Source organism: Rhinopithecus roxellana, chromosome 16 (genome assembly GCF_007565055.1).
Source record: "Rhinopithecus roxellana isolate Shanxi Qingling chromosome 16, ASM756505v1, whole genome shotgun sequence".
Classification (NCBI taxonomy): Eukaryota; Metazoa; Chordata; class Mammalia; order Primates; family Cercopithecidae; genus Rhinopithecus; species Rhinopithecus roxellana.
The window spans coordinates 32551086-32572469 of record NC_044564.1 but is presented as its reverse complement, the minus strand read 5'-3'; the positions used below and the strand labels follow the sequence as shown (position 1 = coordinate 32572469).

Genomic DNA, 21384 nt, shown 5'->3' with positions numbered 1-21384 from the left:
TAGGAATTTAAATTATCCATTTCTGTGATCTCCCAAAGCCTGTGTTTTTTCCAAATCTTTTTCTTGTAATGTTTAAAATTCACTTTTTGTCAGAATGACTTTCCTTAGTATCCCATAGTATATCTTTTCTTGATATTGTAACATTAACATAATGTGGCTCTTCGTGCAGTTCTGTTTCTGCCTATCCAAATTGTATCTACATTTAAATACCAACGTAAAATTACGTTTGTTGTTGATCTTCTTTTTCTCAACTTCTGTGGCTCTTTTAATGTCTAATTCTATTTCCTGTAGCTCATACACGTTAATCTTACATCCTCAGCTGGGTAGAAATTCTTCAAGGGCAAAGACCAAATTTAAGCTGGTTCTTTAAGCCCCATAGGCAGGAGGGCACAGCCCCTAGAAGACGCTAAATGAATCCTTAGTGGCTCATTGATCATACAGTGACATTTTTGGAAGATTTGTTCTAGTTTCAAAAATTTAAATTTAAATCATTTTTGTCTACCTGCATTTTCTTGTATACTAGTTTATGTTAACAATTAAAAGGTAAATTTAAAGTCCAAACTACTATTAGAATCTGTTACTGGGAGGGCCATATTTTTTTACTTTAAAATTTCGGTGTCGTTCAGTTTTTATCAAGCTATTAGAATGAGCTGCCTTAATATTTAAATTCTGTGAGTTAATATGAAAAACAAAAATGACGTCTAACAAGACTTCCACTTCCTAACCTGTTCTGCTCAGTACCTTGTTTCTGGAATATCGTCAGACTATGTGACGTATAACAAATAATCTCAAATGCCCTTTCTATAATTAAATGCCATCAATAGGGATTAAAAGTTTAGTGGCAAGTTGAACCAACTTTGTTCAGAATAAACAAGTAGTTTTGTTACTCTTTCTTTTTTGAGATAGAGTCCCACTCTGCCACCCAGTCTGGAGTGCAGTGGTGTGATCTCAGCTCACTGCAACCTCCACCTCTGGGTTCAAGCGATTCTCCTGCCTCAGCCTCCTGAGTAGCTGGAACTACAGGCATGCACCACCATGCCAGGCTGATTTTTTTTTTTTTTTCAGTAGAGACAGGGTTTCACCCTGTTGGCCAGGCTGGTCTCAAACTCCTGACCTCAGGTGATCCCCCCATCTTGACCTCCTAAAGTACTGGGATTACAGGCATGAGCCACTGTGCTGGCCTAGTTTTGTTACTTTTTCTGTTAGGATGATTACTGTCCTTTAAGTGTAGTGAAACATTTTATATCAGTTTGCCATGAGGTTAGGTGGAGAAATTGATGTAAATTTCCTTTTACCTTATAACTGTTGAATACCCATGTACCTAAGTGTATATAATAAGCCTAAAAGATTAATTTATTACTTTTTCTTGCTAATTTCTAGTTTAGATTAATTTTTCACTTCTTTTCAGTTATTCCATAAAGTATGTATAATTCACAGTGGGCTTAATCTGATTTTCTAGTCCTATATATCCTTACTTACCATTTTAATTCTAATTGTATTTTTCTGAGTTAGATTGTTTTTCTGTGTGAGCTTAATCTTTTTTCCTCTCTTTTTATTGTATCAACATAGGATTAGATGAGATGCTTTCAAAGGGATGACTTTGTTTAGAAATGTTTAGTTCATAGTGTCCAGTATTAAGATTTTTCTAGTTTTTAAGGTGTCTCTTTGAAACAGATCACTTCTTTTTGGAGTTGGTTTCTAGTTTAGTTTAGATTTTTAAAAATTATTAAGCAACAGAAATAATTATGATTAACTTAGGTAAAAAAAACTTTTTTGAAGGATACTGAGTGATTCTCAGATTTGAATTAAAAACTAAATAATTAGGTCTTGGGAAAGCTGGAAACCAAGGAATTTGGGAGTGCTCAGAGGCATGAACTAGTAGATGTCATTTTTCAACGGTTATCATCAGATAATTAAACTCCACCTGCTTTTTCTTTGTTCTCAAAATTCCTGGGAGAAAAAAAAGGAATTGGATCACTTGCCCCCACCTTTTGTCATTGGTAATGATAGCTTGGGTGTTTGTGTGGTGTGGCAGTGCTTAGTGTACAGAATTATGTGACTGGCTGTCCTGCTGAGACCATGGGACTTTAGAATGAATTGCAGTTATTTAAAGGAATCGAGGAAGGGATTCTGGACTGATTAAAAAAAAAAAAAGAGATGCCCACTAAATTTATGCTTTTGTTACCCTGTACACATGGACACATACATGTATACAAATCCAGGATGTTTACACATGTCATGTTGCAACTGTCTTACATACAGCTGCAGACACACTCACTTTATGCCCAGCAGTGGACAACCCAAAGTTCCATCCAACTACTGCAGCATTCTGTTTGGCAATTAGGAAAAGTAAGTCCTGTAGAGATTAATTGGATTGGAGGGTGGTAAAAGCTAGATTTTAAAAAGTTAGGTGAGCTGGGCACGGTGGCTCACGCCTGTAATCCAGCACTTTGGGAGGCCGAGGCGGGTGGATCACGAGGTCAGGAGATCGAGACCATCCTGGCTAACACGGTGAAACCCCGTCGCTACTAAAAATGCAAAAAATTAGCCGGGCGTGGTGGCGGGTGCCTGTAGTCCCAGCTACTCGGGAGGCTGAGGCAGGAGAATGGCGTGAACCCGGGAGGCGGAGCTTGCAGTGAGCCGAGATCGTGCCACTGCACTCCAGCCTGGGCGACTGAGCGAGACTGTCTCAAAAAAAAAGAAAAAAGTTAGGTGAGATTGATTAGTGAAAATGAGGAACAAATGTATATCACAAAGAATCATTATTAGATGACTTAAAGCAACCATATAGTTTATCATTTGAGAGTGAAAAGATGCACTATGAACAATTATTCTGTAACGCCTGGCATATACCAGGACATATGGCAACCTAATTATGTACCTGTGGTTTTTTCTATATCCAGGAAGTGGTATACTGTGTTTAATAATGTTTATTGAGTTTTTTTTTTAGTATTCTTATATTTTTGAGTAATAATCACTCATAATTTTTGGTGTCCTAAACTGAATATTGCCTTTGACATCTATTATAGTGCCAATTATTTGGTAAGATTTTTTTTTTTATTAAGGTGAAAAGTAAGATTATATCATATACAACAGATAATTAACAATGAAGAGGAGAAATGAAAATCTCAAAATTGGAAGTGTGTGTTTTGATGTCTTCTATAGAATATAGGCTTCCTAGTTTGGCATGGTTAGATAACTTTGGAGAATCCATATTGTTTTTTAACGTATTTGCTTTCTTTTCCTCTCTATATAGTAATGTCTGTGGTTATTTTGCTCGTGTGATGTAATGATGTTGTCTGTTTATTGTGAAACTTTTTTTTTTTTAGCTGACATCTGAAATGTTTGAAGCAGATCTTGAGAAGGCATTGTTACTAAGTAAATTAGAATATGAAGAACACAAAAAGGTATTTACATACTTAATGATTTAGATATTTTAGAAGTTTAAGTGGTGAGGTTAAAATCAGCCTATTTGAATTTTACATAAAATTTCTTCTATAAAGTTTGTCCAAAAATTCATTACCGTAATAAAATATTACCAAGAAGTGTTTATAATAGGATTCCTTCTCAAGTTTTGAGATAGAACAGAAACAGTTGGACTAAAGCTTTGTCTGGCGACTTGGAACATTTAGTTAAGGAATTTCCCCACCCAAGATGAAGAGAGAGAATAAAATTCACAACAGATGATTTTAATTTATTTTTATTATTATTTATTCTTGGGACCGAGTCTCACTCTGTTGCCCAGGCTGGAGTGCAGTGGCATGATCTCACCTCACTGCAACCTCCGCCTCCCAGGTTCAAGCAATTCTCCTGCCTCAGCCTCCTGAGTAGCTGGGACTACAGGCGTGAGCCACCACACCCAGCTAAATTTTGTTTTTTAGTAGAGATGGGATTTCACCATATTGGCCAGGCTGGTCTCGAACTCCTGAGCTCTGCTGATTCACGTGCCTTGGCCTCCCAAAGTGCTGGGAGTACAGGCATGAGCCACCGTGCCCAGCTGATTATTTTAATTTTAAATGAACCTAGAAAATAAGTGGATTTAAAATTTTAATATGGGCTACTATAGTACATGGGCATTTTCTAGGAGACCTCTGCCAGAGATGCACTACATTCAAATAAAGTAGGAGGCCATTTCTGAAATTTTGGCCTTGAAAACTCAGCCTTTGTCACTGAGCTTTGATATTAGGTTGTGTGCTGAAATGCATTCTATAGCTTGTTATTGTAGGAGGATTTGAGTAAAAAGAAATGTTGTTTTCCAGTTTCTGTATTTAAGTTATGTGAGTATTCATTATATTAACATCACTTAACATTTTATTCGTTAACATTTATTGGGATTATTTTTTGGTTTATAAAATTTGTTCAAGCTGTGATTACTCAGTGGTTGACCTTAAATGGCCTCTGGTCATCCTTAAGACATTTTGGCCATGTCCTTGTACATTAGTGTCTTCATCCAAAATGAAAAGAAGCAAATAATTAAAATTCACAGCAGCTACTCAGGAGGCTGAGACAGGAGGATTGCTTGAGGCGAGGAGTTTGAGACTAGCTTGGGTTAACACAGCAAGACCCTGTCTCTAAATATATGTGTTTTTTTAATTAGCTGGGCATAGTGCTGTGAGCCTGTATTCCCAGCCACTTGGGAGGCTGAGGTGGAAGAATCCCTTGAGCCCAGGAGTTAGAGGATGCAGTGAGCTATGATCATCCCACTGTACTCCTCCTGCCTGGGCAACAAAGGGAGATCCCATCTTAACAAAAAAATTCACAGCATTGCTTTTGCTAGTTATTGAACTATAGTTCCAGGGAAAAGGAAAAAAGTTGCTAATAAAGTGGGCTGTGTATATTATATGTGTTTCATTTCCATATCCCTCTTTCCGTTACCCCAAATGACAAAGAATGAACTATAACCATTATTGTTACATAGCCATTTAGAGTCAAAGCAGGAAAATTACAAAAATTGATACAGCTAGTTTTACTATGATTTAATCATTTAAATGGACTGTCAGGTTACACTGGAGAAGTAATCCTGTTTTGCTCAATTAGGAGATAAAATTTATCAAATAGAATATTATACAAAGGTGACTTCTTGCTGTTAGATTTATGGCTATATGTCTAGATTCTAAAGCTAGAAGGATTACCTGTTTCCTTAGAGGAGAAATAAATAGTGTTGATAAAATGTCATACTGCCAGCCAGTGTTCTTTGCACAGTCATAGGTGTAATACTCAAAATCATTGATTTTAGCAGATAATAATGACTAAGAGAAGGGAGGAACTTCTTTTGTATGCAATGGGTAGTTTGATGGGATTGTATTGATGTGTAGTCATTGAGATAAAAGTCAATATTCAATAAAAAACTCTTAATACAATTGTTTTAGCCTAAGGATTTTTATAACAGATAACTAAAGTTTGGGATGGCATTTTCTTTTCTTTCTTTTTTTTTTTTTTGAGACAGAGTTTCACTCTTGTTGCCCAGGCTGGAGTGCAATGGTGCAATCTCGGCTCACCACAACCTCCGCCTCCCGTGTTCAAGCGATTCTTCTGCCTCAGCCTCCCGAGTAGCTGGGATTATAGGCATGCGCCATCACCCTGGCTAACTTTGTATTTTTAGTAGAGACAGGGTTTCTCCATGTTGGTCAGGCTGCTTGAACTCCTGACCTCAGGTGATCTACCCACCTCTGCCTCCCAAAGTGCTCGGATTACAGGAGTGAGCCACCATGTCTGACTGAGATGGCATTTTCTGTTCTTTCTGTCAGTTATTCACCAAATAATTATTGAATAGCCAAAATGTGCCCCTTGAGTGTAGTGGAGGGAGACATAGTGTATAGTATTGAAAGATGTATGTTCTCAGTGCAGTGGAAATTCAGAAAACTGGAAGGCTTTTCAGTGCCTTTAATGGGGATGGGTTTTAGGAAAGGATTCTTTAAAAAGAGTCTTATTAGATGTATTAGAAGTTCATGAGGTAGACAAGAGGAAAGTAGGCATTCTGAAGGAAGGAGTGGCAAGTATATAAGATGTATACATGTGAAAGAATATAGCATATTTGAAAACCTGTCATGTAAGGACCTAGAACTTCTGGAGATACAGCAAGAAGGATAGGACATAAATTACTTCATGTACTAGGCAAGGAGATTGGGTTTATACATCCATTGACAGAAAGCTGTTTAATCGGGTTTTTTTTGTTGTTTTTTTTTGTTTTTTGAGACGGAGTCTCACACTATTGCCCAGGCTGGAGTGCAGTGGTGTGATCTTGGCTCACTGCAAGCTCCGCCTCCCAGGTTCACGCCATTCTCCTGCCTCAGCTTCCCGAGTAGCTGGGACTATAGGCGCCTGCCATGACGCCTGGCTAATTTTTTGTATTTTTGGTAGAGACGGCGTTTCACTATGTTAGCCAGGAAGGTCTCGATCTCCTGAACTTGTGACCCGCCCACCTCGGCCTCCCAAAGTGCTGGGGTTACAGGCGTGAGCCACCATGCCCGGCCCTAATCATTTTAACTTTTAGATTGATTTTGGGTTTTCATTTTAGAAACTCATGTGTAGCAGTGTAGAAGATGGATTGAGGAGCTAAAATTAGAGACTGTTGCAGTATCCAAGCAAAAGGGAGTTGGGGAAATGACTGAGTGTACAAAGAACAGAGAATGAATTTAAGAGATCTTCAGGAGATAAGTTAAACAAGAGCTAGTAATTAATTGGCTGTAAGGTGTGTAGGAGAGTAGGCAAGGATACTCTGAGGTTTCCAACTTAGACAGATGTGCAGATGGTGGTGGCATAACAAGGTACTTCATAAAGGATCCAGTGGGGAAGGCAGGGTGGTGAGATGGAAAGATAGAATATATTTCATGTGGAGATGCTTATTGAACATTCCAGTTCAGTTGTCTGTCTGTAGAGAAATAGTTTATTGGTAGAACTTTAAACTTTGACATTGAAGAGCAGTGGGTATAAAGGTTAAATAGGTTAAGAGTGGGATAATGTGAACACCTGCTACACTTTTGAGGAGGTTGAGAAAAGAAGCCAGCAAAGGAAACTTAGCAGTAGTCAGAAATGTATTAAGAAAACCAAGAGATGCTTGAAAAAAAAAAGTGTTTTGGATTTGGTGATAAAGAGGAGGTTGACTTTAATTTTAGTGTCAGAGACCAGCAGAAGCCAGATTTCAGTGGGATGAGGCAGGAAATTGCTGATTATTGTCTTAAATTTGGTCTTGAAAGGAGGAAGGTAGCAACGAGGAGGGGGTTATAGACCAAGGTGTAACTTTTTTTGTTTTCATTTTAATGTTTAAGATGTAAGGGATTGAGTAAATGAATAAAGAGGTATCCCTTTATACAATTTGGCTAGCCTAAATTTTGGTTTTTTATTTGCCTTTTATTTTTTAAAAAAATAAACTTTAAGAAACATATTACCTATTGGTGAGTTTATTTTACAGTTTGTAAACTGAACTTAATTATTGTTGGTAATTCCTTTTAGGAGTATGAAAATGCTGAAAATACTTCAACTCAGTCCAAAGTTATGAATAAAAAAGATAAAAGAAAGAATCATCAGGGAAAAGACAAACCTCTCACAGTATCACTAAAAGATTTTCATTCGGAAGGTAATATATATACAGTGCTATCATGCTAAAAGAACTATTCTACATCTATTTTATATTTCAGTTGTAAATATCTTTATAATTTTTAAACAATAAGTAAAAGTTGTTCATGTATCATGTAGAATGTAAAAAATGTAAACCTGTGTCTTAGTTTGTTTTGTACTGCTGTAACAGAGTACCTGAGAATGGGTCATTTATAATGAATGGAAGTTTATTTCACAGTTCTGGAAGCTGGGAAGTCCAGTATCAAGATGCCAGCATCAGGTGAGGGCCTTCTTGACAAGTCATCACATGGCAAGAGTGAGAGCAAAAGGGGGCCAAATTTGCCCTTTTATTAACCAATCCCACCTGTGAGGGTGGAGCTCTGATGGCCTAATTCCCTGTTAAAGATCCCACCTCTTAATATTGTTACAATGGCAATTAAATTTCTTCTTCTTTTTTTTAGATGGATTCTCACTCTGTAGCCCAAGCTGGAGTGCAGTGGTGCACTGCAACCTCCGCCTCTGTGACTCAAGCAATTCTTATGCCTCAGTCTCCCGAGTAGCTGGGACTACAGGCCTGTGCCACCACGCCCAGCTAGTCTTTTGTATTTTTTAGTGGAGACGGGGTTTCACCATCTTCCACAGAGTGGTCTCAAACTCCTCAGCTCAGGAGATCCGCCCGCCTTGGCCTCCTGAAGTGCTGGGATTACAGGCGTGAACCACCACACCTGGTGACAATTAAATTTCAACATGAGTTTTGGAAGGAACAAAACTGTTGGGAAATAAACTAAAACCATTTGGGGTTTTAAAGTAATTTAAAATCAGTCATTAAAACCCCATAAAGCTTTAGTAAGAATTTATCTTTTTGTATTTTTGAGTTTGTCTCTTTTCTAAAACTTACTGAAAATAAAAATTGACATTTGTAGTTTGAGTCATCTTGAAACATATTATTTTCCTTATACATGAACTGAGTTGGCTTACACTAAGCCAGGAATAGTGTTTTCATATTTCAACCATTATTGGTCAATGTCTTCAAGTTACCTGGAACTGCATCTTAAAAAATGAAAATACAAATTTTAGAACAAGACTTATTACCAGAAAAGTGTTTGTAGTATCATTTGTATTTTTTATCAAATGGAGAAGACAAAAGAAATTTTTTTTTTTTGTTTTTGTTTTTTTTTTTTTTTTTTTTGAGACGGAGTCTCGCTCTGTCGCCCAGGCTGGAGTACAGTGGCCGGATCTCAGCTCACTGCAAGCTCTGCCTCCCGGGTTTACGCCATTCTCCTGCCTCAGCCTCCCGAGTAGCTGGGACTACAGGCGCCCGCCACCTCGCCTGGCTAGTTTTTTTTTTTGTATGTTTTAGTAGAGACGGGGTTTCACCGTGTTAGCCAGGATGGTCTCGATCTCCTGACCTCGTGATCCGCCCGTCTCAGCCTCCCAAAGTGCTGGGATTACAGGCTTGAGCCACCGCGCCCGGCCGACAAAAGAAATTTTACTATCCACTAAACTTTTGAAGAAAAACCACAAAGTACATTATTTTTAATGTGGGAAATGTTAAAAAATACTTAGCCTATGCTGTACAGTATGGTAGCTGCTATTCATGTGTGGCAATTTAAGTAAAAATTAAAATGAAAATGTAGCTTCTTAATTGCACTAGCCATATTTCAAGTGTTCAGTAGTCACATATGACTAGTGGCTTCCATGTTAGTCCAGCTATAGGACATTACTATCATCACAGAAAATTTTATTGAACAGCGCTTTGTCTATACCAGTCAGAATAGTTGTTCACCATATGGATAGCTGTTTGTTCATTGACAGAGCATTTTATTTGATTGATATGAATTCAGCCTTAGTACATTGGGCATTGTTCTGTGAGGATAAATATTACCTTAGCAATAATTTCAAAAAGAAAAAACTTAAAATACTGCTTTCGGAAATAAGCCTTTCTTTGAAAATCAGAGAATATGTTTAGAAGATTATATTGTTTTCCTTTGAGGATCAAGAAAGTTTTTCCCTGTAGGCTGCCAGTGATTAAGTTGCTTTGCTTTGGAGTTAAAAAAACAAATATGGCCGGGCGCGGTGGCTCACACCTGTAATCCCAGCACTTTGGGAGGCCAAGGTGGGCGGATCAGGAGGTTAGGAGTTCAAGACCATCCTGGCTAACACAGTGAAACCCCATCTCTACTAAGAATACAAAAAATTAGCAGGGCATGGTGGCACGTGCCTGTAGCCCCAGCTACTTGGGAGGCTGAGGCAGGAGAATCGCTTGAACCCAGGAGGCAGAGGTTGCAGTGAGCTGAGATCACGCCACTGCACTCCAGCCTGGGCGACAGAAGGAGACTCTGTCTCAGGAAAAAAAAAAAAAAAAAAAAAAAAGACATTTTATTAAAAACTAGGCAGAAACATGGAAATAATGGTTTCTAAAACTCCTGTTTTCCATATTTAATTTCTTAAGTAGTATGTAAATTTTAGAAAAACATCAGTATGGCCAGGCACGGTGGCTCACGCCTGTAATCCCACCACTTTGGGAGGCCGAGGTGGGGCGGATCACGAGGTCAGGAGATCGAGACCATCCTGACTAACACGGTGAAACCCCGTATCTACTAAAAATGCAAAAAATTAGCTGGGCGTGGTGGTGGGCACCTGTAGTCCCAGCTACTCAGGTGACTGAGGCAGGAGAATGGCGTGAACCCCGGAGGTGGAGCTTGCAGTGAGCCGAGATCCGCCAATGGCGTGAACCCGGGAGGTGGAGCTTGCAGTGAGCCGAGATCGCGCCACTGCACTCCAGCCTGGGCGACAGAGCGAGACTCTGTCTCAAAAAAAAAGAAAAGAAAAGAAAAGAAAAACATCAGTATGTTTTTGTTGTTGTTGTTGTTGTTTTTGAGACAGTCTCGCTCTGTCGCCCAGGGCTGGAGTGCAGTGGCGGGATCTCAGCTCACTGCAAGCTCCGCCTCCCGGGTTTACGCCATTCTCCTGCCTCAGCCTCCGGAGTTACCAGTATGTTATTAAAGAGAAGCTACACAACTTTTGCAAGTCATGATTAACACAGTTGAGGTTCTTCCTTAGGTTCTGGCTTCACATTGTATGCTAAATAGAACATGCTAGAAGAGTGACTGTAACTTACCAAGATTTGGTAGTTTGATCTGAAGTTGGTGATTTTGGCATTTACTGTGTTTATGGACACTGTTCTGATCAAGGAATTCTTTAGAGAACTGGACCAACTTTTAGATTCTGAGTCGTAAGAAAGTTGTATTATTTTTAGTCCTTGAGAATAGAAAACTTCTGCTGTAGACGAGAAGCACTGTTAAGTATTAGATATCCTGATCATCTCCAATTTAAATAAGAATACTTGCTCACTATTTGTACTTTATTTAGAGACAGAGTCTTGCTCTGTCGCCCAGGCCGGAGTGCAATAGCACGATCCTGGCTCTGTGCAGCTTCCGCCTCCTGTGTTTAAGCGATTCTCATGCCTCCGTCTCCCAAGTAGTTGGGATTACAAGCATGTACCACCATGCCTAGCTAATTTTTTTGTATTTTTAGTAGAGATGGGGTTTCACCATGTTGGCCAGCCTGGTCTCAAACTCCTGGCCTCAGGTGGTCTGCTTGCTTGGGCCTCCCAGAGTGCTGGGATTACAGGTGTGAGCCATCACCCCTGGCCTTATTTGTACTTTAAATTCCCTTACGCTTTCCTCATTCTGCTCTTGGTAATTGCTTTCCAGAAATGCTGTGTTGTTTCTAGGCCAGTAATTTCTTTCATCTAGATATATTTGTTATGGGTTATTTTTTGTGTTAATTGTATAAATATATATAAAGTTTTAGGTTTTTTTATAGTACTATTAAATCACCTTGATGTATGTTTTTAAAATAAAATAGCTAATAGTTTCAAAGGACATAAATTACTATTCTACCTTTTCGTTACACAAAAGCAGCAATCTGAACATTTTTTGTAGTTGTTGTAACCTGTGATTTGATTTTGGACATATTTGTGTCCCCTTAACTTGCTCCCCCCACCTCCCAAATTATGTGGAATCAAAAAACTAAATTATGTGGAACCTGTGGAACTCATATGCTTAAAATGCAATAATATCCCTTGATATGGGTGTCATTTACTAGGATAATAAGACTTGATCCTTAAGCTGAGTAAATTAGTAATTATATACTGAATTTTAACATCTTAAACCTAGAAAAGTAAATCAGATGAGAATCCTAGAAAACCCTTAAATGAATTCTGTAACTCATAGGAGATAATTTTGAAATTCTGTCCGTTTGGTGTTTTTTTTTTTTTTTACATGTTAAAACATTTTTATATGTTAAGTTCCTTCAATAAAGTTTCATCTTTATTTCTTTTTCATTTACAGATCACATTAGTAAAAAGACTGAGGTAAGTCTTATTGTAGCCATCTTGTAGAAAACTCTGATGATTTTAAGAATAATACTTTAATATTTAGCAGTAAGTCTTTTTTGAGACATAATCATTTGAAGGACAACCCATAGGTTTGTCTTGAGTGAACCCAATCATGTTTCTGCCATTATATAAGGATGTAAAATGCATTAGTGTAGAATAAAAACAAGATTATTTGCATGAAGCATGCTATCGTTTGGCTTTATCATCCTAATTTGTGTATATGTGTGTATGAGCCAAAGGTTACTTTGTGTGTGCCAAGCTTAAAATCTCAGAGAAAAGTAGTTTAATCTCCCACTTTGTATTTTAATCTTTATTAAAAACTTATCCTGAGAAGATGTCTCATAGTATTTTGGAATTATGGAAATTGGAAATGAACTGTGATTCTTTAAATGTACTCATGGGTAAGAGTAACCTGATTATATACTTCTCTTACCATTCACTGGTCGTGTAGCCTACACTTCCTGGTGTTGGGGATTTGGAATTTTTTGTTTCTGTTATTTAAATGCTGTAGTACAGCCTCTCCAAATCTTTTAGTTGGGAGATTGTGCTATTTAAAAAATCCTCTAACATTGAGGAAGATACTAATAAAATGTTGAAATTATTTTTAAGGTAATAATTTCAGAGTTTTATTCTTCTATTGCATATGTGTTCTTATTAGTAGTTCCATTGTTTAATTTTTTTTATGGTCAGATGGTCCTTGATTTCACTTATATATATGGCTTCTGACCGTTTTTTTGTTTATTTCAGACATTTGCTTGACAGGCTAGGAAAATGAAATCTCTCTCTTAAAAAAACACATCTAAATAATTCTGTAATTATATTATTAATTTGGTTCCTAACTACTATGCATGCAAACACAGAATTGATTTGTTGTTAAAACAGATGGTTGATTTTTTTTAAGTTATTTGCAAACCATTGTCATCGTTTCTTAGATTAAAATTTAAATGACTACATATATAGACTGAATATTAATTCCATGTTTGAAAGTGGCAAACATACTTTTGAACTGATTCCAATTCATTTTTGTACATTGATTGATTTGGAGGATAGTGTTATACAAATAAGAAAGCAGGTATATGTTGTGTAATGCATTATTCTACAATAGTGCAAGATAACTCTATAAACTGTTTGATGCTTGCCTTTTCTTCTTTCCTGATTTGAAAGAAGACAAAAAATGCAAACTGACAAGATCCTATTTAATTATTAAAGATGAGTTGTATTTAAACAAGCTTCTGTATGTAGAATAATATATTTTGTATTTCCTTATAATTTTAGAACTGTGTTCTGTCGTGTTAAATTATCTGATACATAACATTGATTTTGAAGATTTCTAATGATTAAGTTCCACATTTGTAAATACAGTCTAATTATAATTTATTTCCCTTATAACTAAATTAAGAAATTGGTTATAATAATATGTAATTCACATTACCTTTGTTTTTGTTTTTGTTTTTTAACTTTTAAGTTCAGGGGTACATGTGTAGGTTTGTTATATAGGTAAACTTGTGTCACAGTGGTTTGTTAATACAGATTATTTTGTCACCCAGATATTAAGTCTAGTACCTATTAGTTATTTTTCCTGATCCTCTCCCTCCTTCCACCCTTCATTCACCCTCTAGTAAGCCCCAGTGTGTCTTGTTCCCCTCTATGTGTCCATGTGTTCTCATTATTTGGTTCCCACTTATAAGTGAGAACATGCAGTATTTGGTTTTTGTTTCTGCATTAGTTTGTTAAGGATAATGGTATCCAGCTCTATCCATGTCCCTGCAGAGGACACAATCTCATTCTTTTTTATGGCAGCATAGTATTCCATGGTGTATATGTACCACATTTTCTTTATCCAGTCTACCACTGATGGGCATTTAGGTTGATTCTGTGTCTGCTATTGTGAACAGTGCTTCACTGAACATACACGTGCATGTGTCTTTATAATAGAACCATTTATATTCCTCTGGGTGTATACCCAGTAATAGGATTGCTGGATCAAATGGTATTTCTGTTTTTAGTTCTTCGAGGAATCGCCACACTGCTTTCCACAATGGTTGAACTAATTTACACTCCCACCAATGGTGTATAAGCATTTCTTTCTCTGTAACACTACCAGTATCTGTTATTTTTTGACTTTTTAATAATAGCTATTCTGACTGGTGTACTTTTTGATACTTGTTAAAAGTATGCCAAAATTATGTTCCATTTCCATTAGAGGTGTTACTTTCTGGGACTTAAATATTTAAATGTTACAATGGTTATACCATTGATCTAAGAATTTAGAAGATCTTTTTTTTCCACAGAGAATCCAAAAAACCCTAAAGAAAATTTCATTTGAACTCTTCAATAAAATGTTATTTGCTCCTACAAATGTACTGGTTTTGTTAACATTGTATGCTGAATGATTGACTTAATTCATTCCATCTTTAATACATTACTTAGGCCAAGGAATTTTTTTTCATGGCTACTCTAAAGTTCTTAACATCTGTGGAGAATAGTATGCTTCTTACTTACCTCCTCTTAAATCAGATATTTATTGGATAAAATTCAGGAGGGAAAAGATTTTACTTTATTGAGGATTGATGAGGTGTACTTGAACTGCATATATATTCCTCTGACTGTTAACTAAACTTATTCTCAGGTTAATTTCATTATTTCTTTTTTCTTCTGTCTAGAGTAGGTGCTTGTACATACCTCTTTATAAAATCTCAACAAATCATGCCTTTTCAGGAGTTTTATTTGATTCTTAGTCTTTTTCTGTTGGACTGAAGTTGTTTTGTTTTTTAATATGTTGCTTTTTAAATGCCAGAACTGTTAGGAAGGGAATCTCATAGATACTCATTTCTCTCTAGTCCTACTTTTATATGGCCTTCCAAACTCTGGTCCTTCTAGTATAGTTTTAGTTTTAAAAATCGTAGTGACCATCATATGTCTTGAAGTCTAAACGATCAAGTCTTCAATATGCTTGAATGTACTATCATTGGAAGAGTATCCAAGAAACTGTAACAGTGGTTGTCAAAGGCGACGGTGGGGTAGATATCGGACAGAGGGATATGAGAAGTAGCTTACTTTTTACAGTATAAGCTTCTGAATTTTCTGTCATGTCCGTGTACTACTTATGTAAAAATTATATTAAAAATAAAAAGGACTGTGTGAAGAAAGGAACCAGGGAACAAACCCAGTCCTATCTGTCTCTGCAACCTACTTCCTTCTTATAGCACTGTGCTTTAGCACTATGCTCCACATGTCTACCTTTAGCTGATTATGAGTGTGGACAGATAATTTATTCACTTTAGGCCCTAGTTATATTATGAAGAGTAATGTTGGATCTATTGATTTCTAAAATTATGATAAATGATTTGAGTGCAATTGAAAATAAAGAATAAAGAAAAATACGCTAAATAGTGAACCCTGTAGTTAATGCTACCAACACACAGGAGTGTGGCAGTAATAAAATTAGACTATTAATTTTTTTTTTTTTCTTTTTGAGATGGAGTCTTGCTCTGTTACTAAACTGGAGTGCTCACTGCAACCTCCGTCTCCCGGGTTCAAGTGATTCTCGTGCCTCAGCCTCCCAAGTAGCTGGGTCTACAGGCGTGCACCACCATGCCTAGCTAATTTTTGTTTTTAATAGAGGTGGGGTTTTACCATGTTGGCCAGGATGGTCTCCATCTCTTGACCTCGTGATCCACCCGCCTCAGCCTCCTAAAGTGTTGGGATTATAGGTGTGAGCCACTGCACCTGGCCTAAATTTTTTATTTTGTTTCTTGTTTTTTTTTAGACTGTTAAATTTTAAAAGCAAATAAATTTAATGTAGCTTTAAATGAATCTCACCTAGAATATGGTTTTACCTGAAGATTCAACCTATTTTCTGTTCTTCTCAGTGTGTTGAGCTCATTCTTGTTACTAAGCCTTTCCTTGTTTGTGTGTGTTATATTTGTTAGTTCTCTTTGGTTGTAAGCAACAGAAGGCCAACTAATTCAGCATAAAAAAAACAGAGACAGTTATTTGGTTCATATAACCACATCATGGAAGAATAGGGGGAGAGTTGACCTCATAGTTGACTGGATCCAAGCATTTAGACAGCTTTAGGATTTCACTCCCTACTCTCAGCTGCTATCTGTTCCTTCACTTCAAGCGAGATCACATGATTACTTGGGGATCTTGGGGTTATAGGTTTACAGAATTTCTTACAGACAATTAGCTGTTGAGGTTTGACAGATTCATTTCTTTTTTTTTTCTTTTCTTTTCTCTCTGTTTTTTTTTTTTGTTTGTTTTGTTTTTTTTTTTTTTTTTTTTTTTTGAGACAGAGTCTCTCTGTGTTGTCCTGGCTGGAATGCAGTGGCGCGATCTTGGCTCACTGCAACCTCTTCCTCCTGGGTTCAAGCGATTCTTGTGCCTCAGCTTCCCGAGTAGCTAGGATTACAGGTGCCCACCACCACACCCAGTTAATTTTTTATTTTTAGTAGAGATGGGGTTTCGCTGGATTGCCCACGCTAGTCTGAAACTCCTGGCCTCAAGTGGTCTGCCAGCCTTAGCCTCCCATAGTGTTGGGATTTCAGGAGTGAGCCACTGTGCCCAACTCAAGTTGTTTTCTTTAAAAAAAGAAATTTTTTTTTCTTTTTTTATCATGTCATCCATCAAGTTGTTTTCTTGAGGAGTTGAGTCAAGGGGCAAGAGTATTTCCTAGATGGTGTGATATGTTTCCTATCATATCACATCAGGGGTCGTAGAATGTGAGGTTATTTTTATGATGTTAAATTGATTACTGGTTCTAAAACCATTCTCCAATAAAAGGAACTAGGACCCCTTGGAGAAATAGCTGTATCTAGGGTGATGAGAGGGAATACACAAGATGAGCCCAGAGCCAGGCATGGTGGCTCTCGCCTGTAATGCCAGCTACTCCGGAGGCTGAGGTGAGAGGAATGCTCGAGGCCAGGAGATCCAGACCAGCCTAGGCAACATAGTGAGATCCCATCTCTTAAAAAGTTTTGTAAAAAACATTAGGCTCAGTGGTGCACACCTGTAGTCCCAGCTACTCTGGATGCTGAGGCAGGAAGATTGTTTGAGCCCAGGAATTCCAGGATGAGCTATGATAGCACCACTGCACTCTAGCATGGGCAACAGAGTGAGACCCCATGACTTAAAAAAAAAAAAAAAAGGGACTTGGCGTGGTGGGTCACCCCTGTAATCCCAGCACTTTGGGAAGCTGAGGCGGGCAGATCACGAGGTCAAGAGATCGAGACCATCCTGGCCAACATGGTGAAATCCCGTCTCTACTAAAAATACAAAAATTATCTGGGTGTGGTGATGTGCACCTGTAGTCCCAGCTACTCGGGAGCTGAGGCAGGAGAATCGCCTGAACCCGGGAAGTGGAGGTTGCAGTGAGCTGAGATCACGCCACTGCACTCCAACCTGGCAACAGAGCCAGACTCTGTCTCAAAAAAAAAAAAAAAAAATCCAACCTAGCCACAGAGCGAGAGCAAGACTCTCTCTCAAAAAAAAAAAAAAAAAAAAGAATTGTGTGGGTTGTCTGTTTACTGTGTTGATAATTTCTTTGCTGTGCAGAAGCTTTTTAGTTTAGCTAGGTCCCATTTTTCAATTTTTGTTTTTGTTACAATTGGCTTTTTTTTTGTTGTTTTTTTTTTGAGACAGGGTCTTGCTCTGTCACCCAGGCTGGAGTGCAATGGCACGGTCTCGGCATACTGCAACCTCTGCCTCCGAGGCTCAAGCAATCCTCCCACCACACCCTCCTGAGTAGCTGGGACTACAGGCACATGTCACCACTCCCAGCTAATTTTTTGTATTTTTGGTAGAGACAGAGTTTTGCCATGTTGTCCAGGCTGTTCTCGAACTCCGGGGCTCAAGTGATCCACCTACCTTGACCTCCCAAAGTGCTGGGACCACAGGCATGAGCCACCGTGCCTGACCTGCAGTTGCTTTTGAGGAGTTGTTCATAAACTCTTTCCCGAGGCCAGTGTCCGCATTGGTATTTCTTAGGTTTTATTCTAGGATTCTTGTAGTTTTAGGTCTTACATTTAAGTCTTGAATCCATCTCGAGTTAATCTTTGTATATGGTGATAGGTAGGGGTCCAGTTTCAATCTTCTGCATTTGGTTAGCCAGTGATCCTTGCACATTTTATTGAATAGGGAGTCCTTTTCCTTACTGCCTATTTTTGTTAACTTTGTCCCCAGTAGTCCTCATTTCTGGCATATAGTAGGTAATGTAAATGAATGTTGTTGATGAATAAATGTCCTGCCTTCTCACCAAAACCTTCCCTAGACTTTTTTGGTCTGTCTCCCCTGTACATTTTAATGATATTTATAACAGGCACATAGTAGGTTTCATTTTGTCTGCTAGTTGAAGTATATTGTTAGGGCTTTTATGGAGCTTTGCATTAAGAATTCTGATACTGTTGTTGCTCAGCAAGAAAAAATACAATTATCAGTTAATTATATTGCCATTTACGAAAGAAGAAGTTGGTGCATACTTTACAGATTCTTGCCATCCCTGATGTACAGAAGAGTGCTTAATTATTGTGTCTGTTACTATTTCATGTACTAGTTGTCTCTCTTAGTACACTGTGAATTCCTTGAGAGTAGCCCATGCAGAGCATAGTATTATTTGCATAGCAAGAGTTTAATAATACTTAATTATTTCAAGTCAAGTTCAAAATTTGAGTCCATCAGGTTCATCTTAGGGGTGAGAAAAAGTAAACTTAATTTGTATATAATGTTATACTTAATGTAATAGCTCATTGAAGAACACCGTGTTCTCTCTTTTTTTATTTTAAATTTCCAACTTCTATTTTAAGTTCAGGGGTACATGTGCAAGATTTACAGGTTTGTTACATAGGTAAATGTGTGCCATGGCAATTTGCTGCACAGATCATCCCATCACCTAAGTATCACGCCCAGCATCCATTGGCTGTGTTTCCTGATACTCTCCCTTCCCCCATCCCCCGCTCTTCCACAGGCCCCAGTGTGTGTTGTTCCCCCCTACCTTGTGTCTATATGTTCTCATCCATTCAGTTCTCACTTATAAGTGAGAACACCAACAGTATTTGGTTTTCTGTTCCTGAATTCGTTTCTGAGAATAATGGCTTCCAGCTCCATCCTTGTGCATGGCTGCACAGTATTCCATGGCATATATGTACCACATTTTCTTTATCCAGTCGATCATTGATGGGCATTTGGGTTGATCCCATGTCTTTGCTATTGTGAATAGTGCTGCAGTGAACATACGTATGCATGTATCTTTATAATAGAATGATTTACCCAGTAATGGGATTGCTGGGTTGAATCATATTTCTGCCTCTAGGTCTTTGAAATAATTTACACTCCCACCAAAAGTGTAAAAGCCTTTTCTCCACAACCTCATCAGCATCTGTTTTTTTTTTACTTTTAATAATAGCCATTCTGACTGGAAGAATACCATTTTCTTTTGAGACAGGGTCTTGCTCTGTCACTAAGGTTGGAGGGCAGTGGTGTGGTCACAGCTCACTGCAGCCTCAATCTCCTGAGCTCAAGTGATCCTCCTGCCTCATCCTCCTGAGTAGCTAGGACTACTGGTGCACACCACCATGCCCAGCTAATATTTTCTACTTTTTTTAGAGATGGGGTCTTGCTATGTTGCCCAGGCTGATCTTGAACTCCTAGACTTAAGCAACTCTCCTGCTTTCCACAGTGCTGGGATTATAGTTGTGAGCTAATACACCTGGCCAGAACATCATTATTTAGATTTCCTCTTGAAATAAGTTAAAAGCACTCAAGAGTGGTAAAAGAGAAATAGTACATATAGATGGATCATTTTGAAGTTTGTGTGTTACTGTATATTAAGGTATCTTAAAACTGTAAAGCTGAGAGGCTAGTCCTTGAGGAGGTGACTTTGGAGCCCTTGGAAATATGAAAGTATTGTAATGAAAGTGACAGTTTTTCCCAAATTGATCTATAGAGTCTTTGCTGTTGCAGTGGAAAAAAAAAAAAAATCCTGGAGTTTTAAGAACTCAACAAGTTTGCCGGGCATGGTGGCTCACGCCTGTAATCCCAGCACTTTGGGAGGCCTAGGCAGGTGGATCACAAGGTCAGGAGATCAAGACCATCCTGGCTAACACAGTGAAACCCTGTCTCTACTGAAAATATATATATAAAAAAATTACCTGGGCGTGGTGGCAGGCACCTGTAATCCCAGCTACTCGGGAGGTTGAGGCAGGAGAATGACGTGAACCTGGGAGGCGAAGCTCACAGTAAGCAGAGATCGCACCACTGCACTCTAGCCTGGGTGACAGAGCGAGACTCCATCTCAAAAAGAGAAAAAAAAACTCAACAAGTTACTAATATGGAAAAGCAATTGCCAAAAAGTAGCTAAGAACTCCTAAAGAAGGACCATATGTAATGTCACTCTGTCATTTATCAGTATTCCATATATGCATGTGTTTGTTTTTGAGCTATTTTGTTCTGCTGGTGAGTTTATTCCTGTGCTGATATTACACTATGTTAAATATTCTAACATCGTAATGTCTTATATATGAAAAAGCAAGGGACTCTTTCTTAGCCATATTAGAAAAAAATCCAAATTGGATCTCTGCCTTCTATCACACATTAAAATCAGTTCTATATAAATTAAATGCTTATATGAAAGGCAAATTTTATAACTTTTAGAACTATAAAATACAGTAAAATATATTTGTGGCATAGGGTTAGGGGAAAACTTAGCAAAAACACTAACCATAAAACAAAAGGTTGATAAAATAGATGTCACTCAAAATGAATAACTTATTTTCCACAACATACCAGAATGGATATATAAAGACAAGGCACAAATGGGGAAAAGCTATTTTCAAAACAGAAGTGATAAAGCATTAGTATTCAGATAAAGAACTCCAATCAAATGATTACTGTCTCATAAAAATATAAAAAATATACTAGTGACATTATGCATTTCACAAAATAGGAAATATGAATAGCAAAAACATACAAAATATTCGATTTTGCTGCTAACCAGAGAAATGCAGTTCTGATCACACTGAGATACTGTTTTTTTCCCACCCAACAGGCAGGCAGAAATTACGAAGTGTATAGATAACAAGATGCAGAGGTTATAGATCAAGCGAGTTTTGGATCAGTTTATATTGGTGGGAATGCAAATTATTACAAATATTTTGCATGAGTTTGATGTTCATATAAAGTCAAATATTCATTATAACCCAGGAGTCAGCAAGCTTTTTTTCTGTGAAGGACCAGGTAGCAAATATTTTAGGCTTTGAGGTATATCCAGTCTCTGCCACAACTACTTAGTTCTGCCACTATAGTATAAAAACAGCTATAGACAATACTTAAATGAATGAGCATGCATGGCTGTGTTCCAGTAAAACTTCATTTGCAAAAAAGAGGCAGCATTTTGGGCTGTAGTGTGTTCACCTGTGATACAAATTATG

At 37.8% G+C, this 21384-nt stretch overlaps 1 protein-coding gene across 4 annotated transcripts in view; it reads left to right on the top strand.

Moving 5' to 3' along the window:
- Positions 1–21384, top strand: part of GKAP1 (G kinase anchoring protein 1) — an 81566-nt gene that overhangs the window by 23601 nt on the left and 36581 nt on the right. For 2 of the 4 annotated variants that reach the window (XM_030920101.1, XM_030920099.1), the window contains exons 5-8: positions 3330–3407; positions 7453–7576; positions 7796–7837; positions 11913–11935. In XM_030920101.1, coding sequence (XP_030775961.1) covers positions 3330–3407; positions 7453–7576; positions 7796–7837; positions 11913–11935 — 267 coding nt within the window. The remainder of the gene's footprint in view (positions 1–3329; positions 3408–7452; positions 7577–7795; positions 7838–11912; positions 11936–21384) is intronic. The other 2 variants (XM_010384024.2, XM_010384023.2) reach the window with 1 other exon arrangement.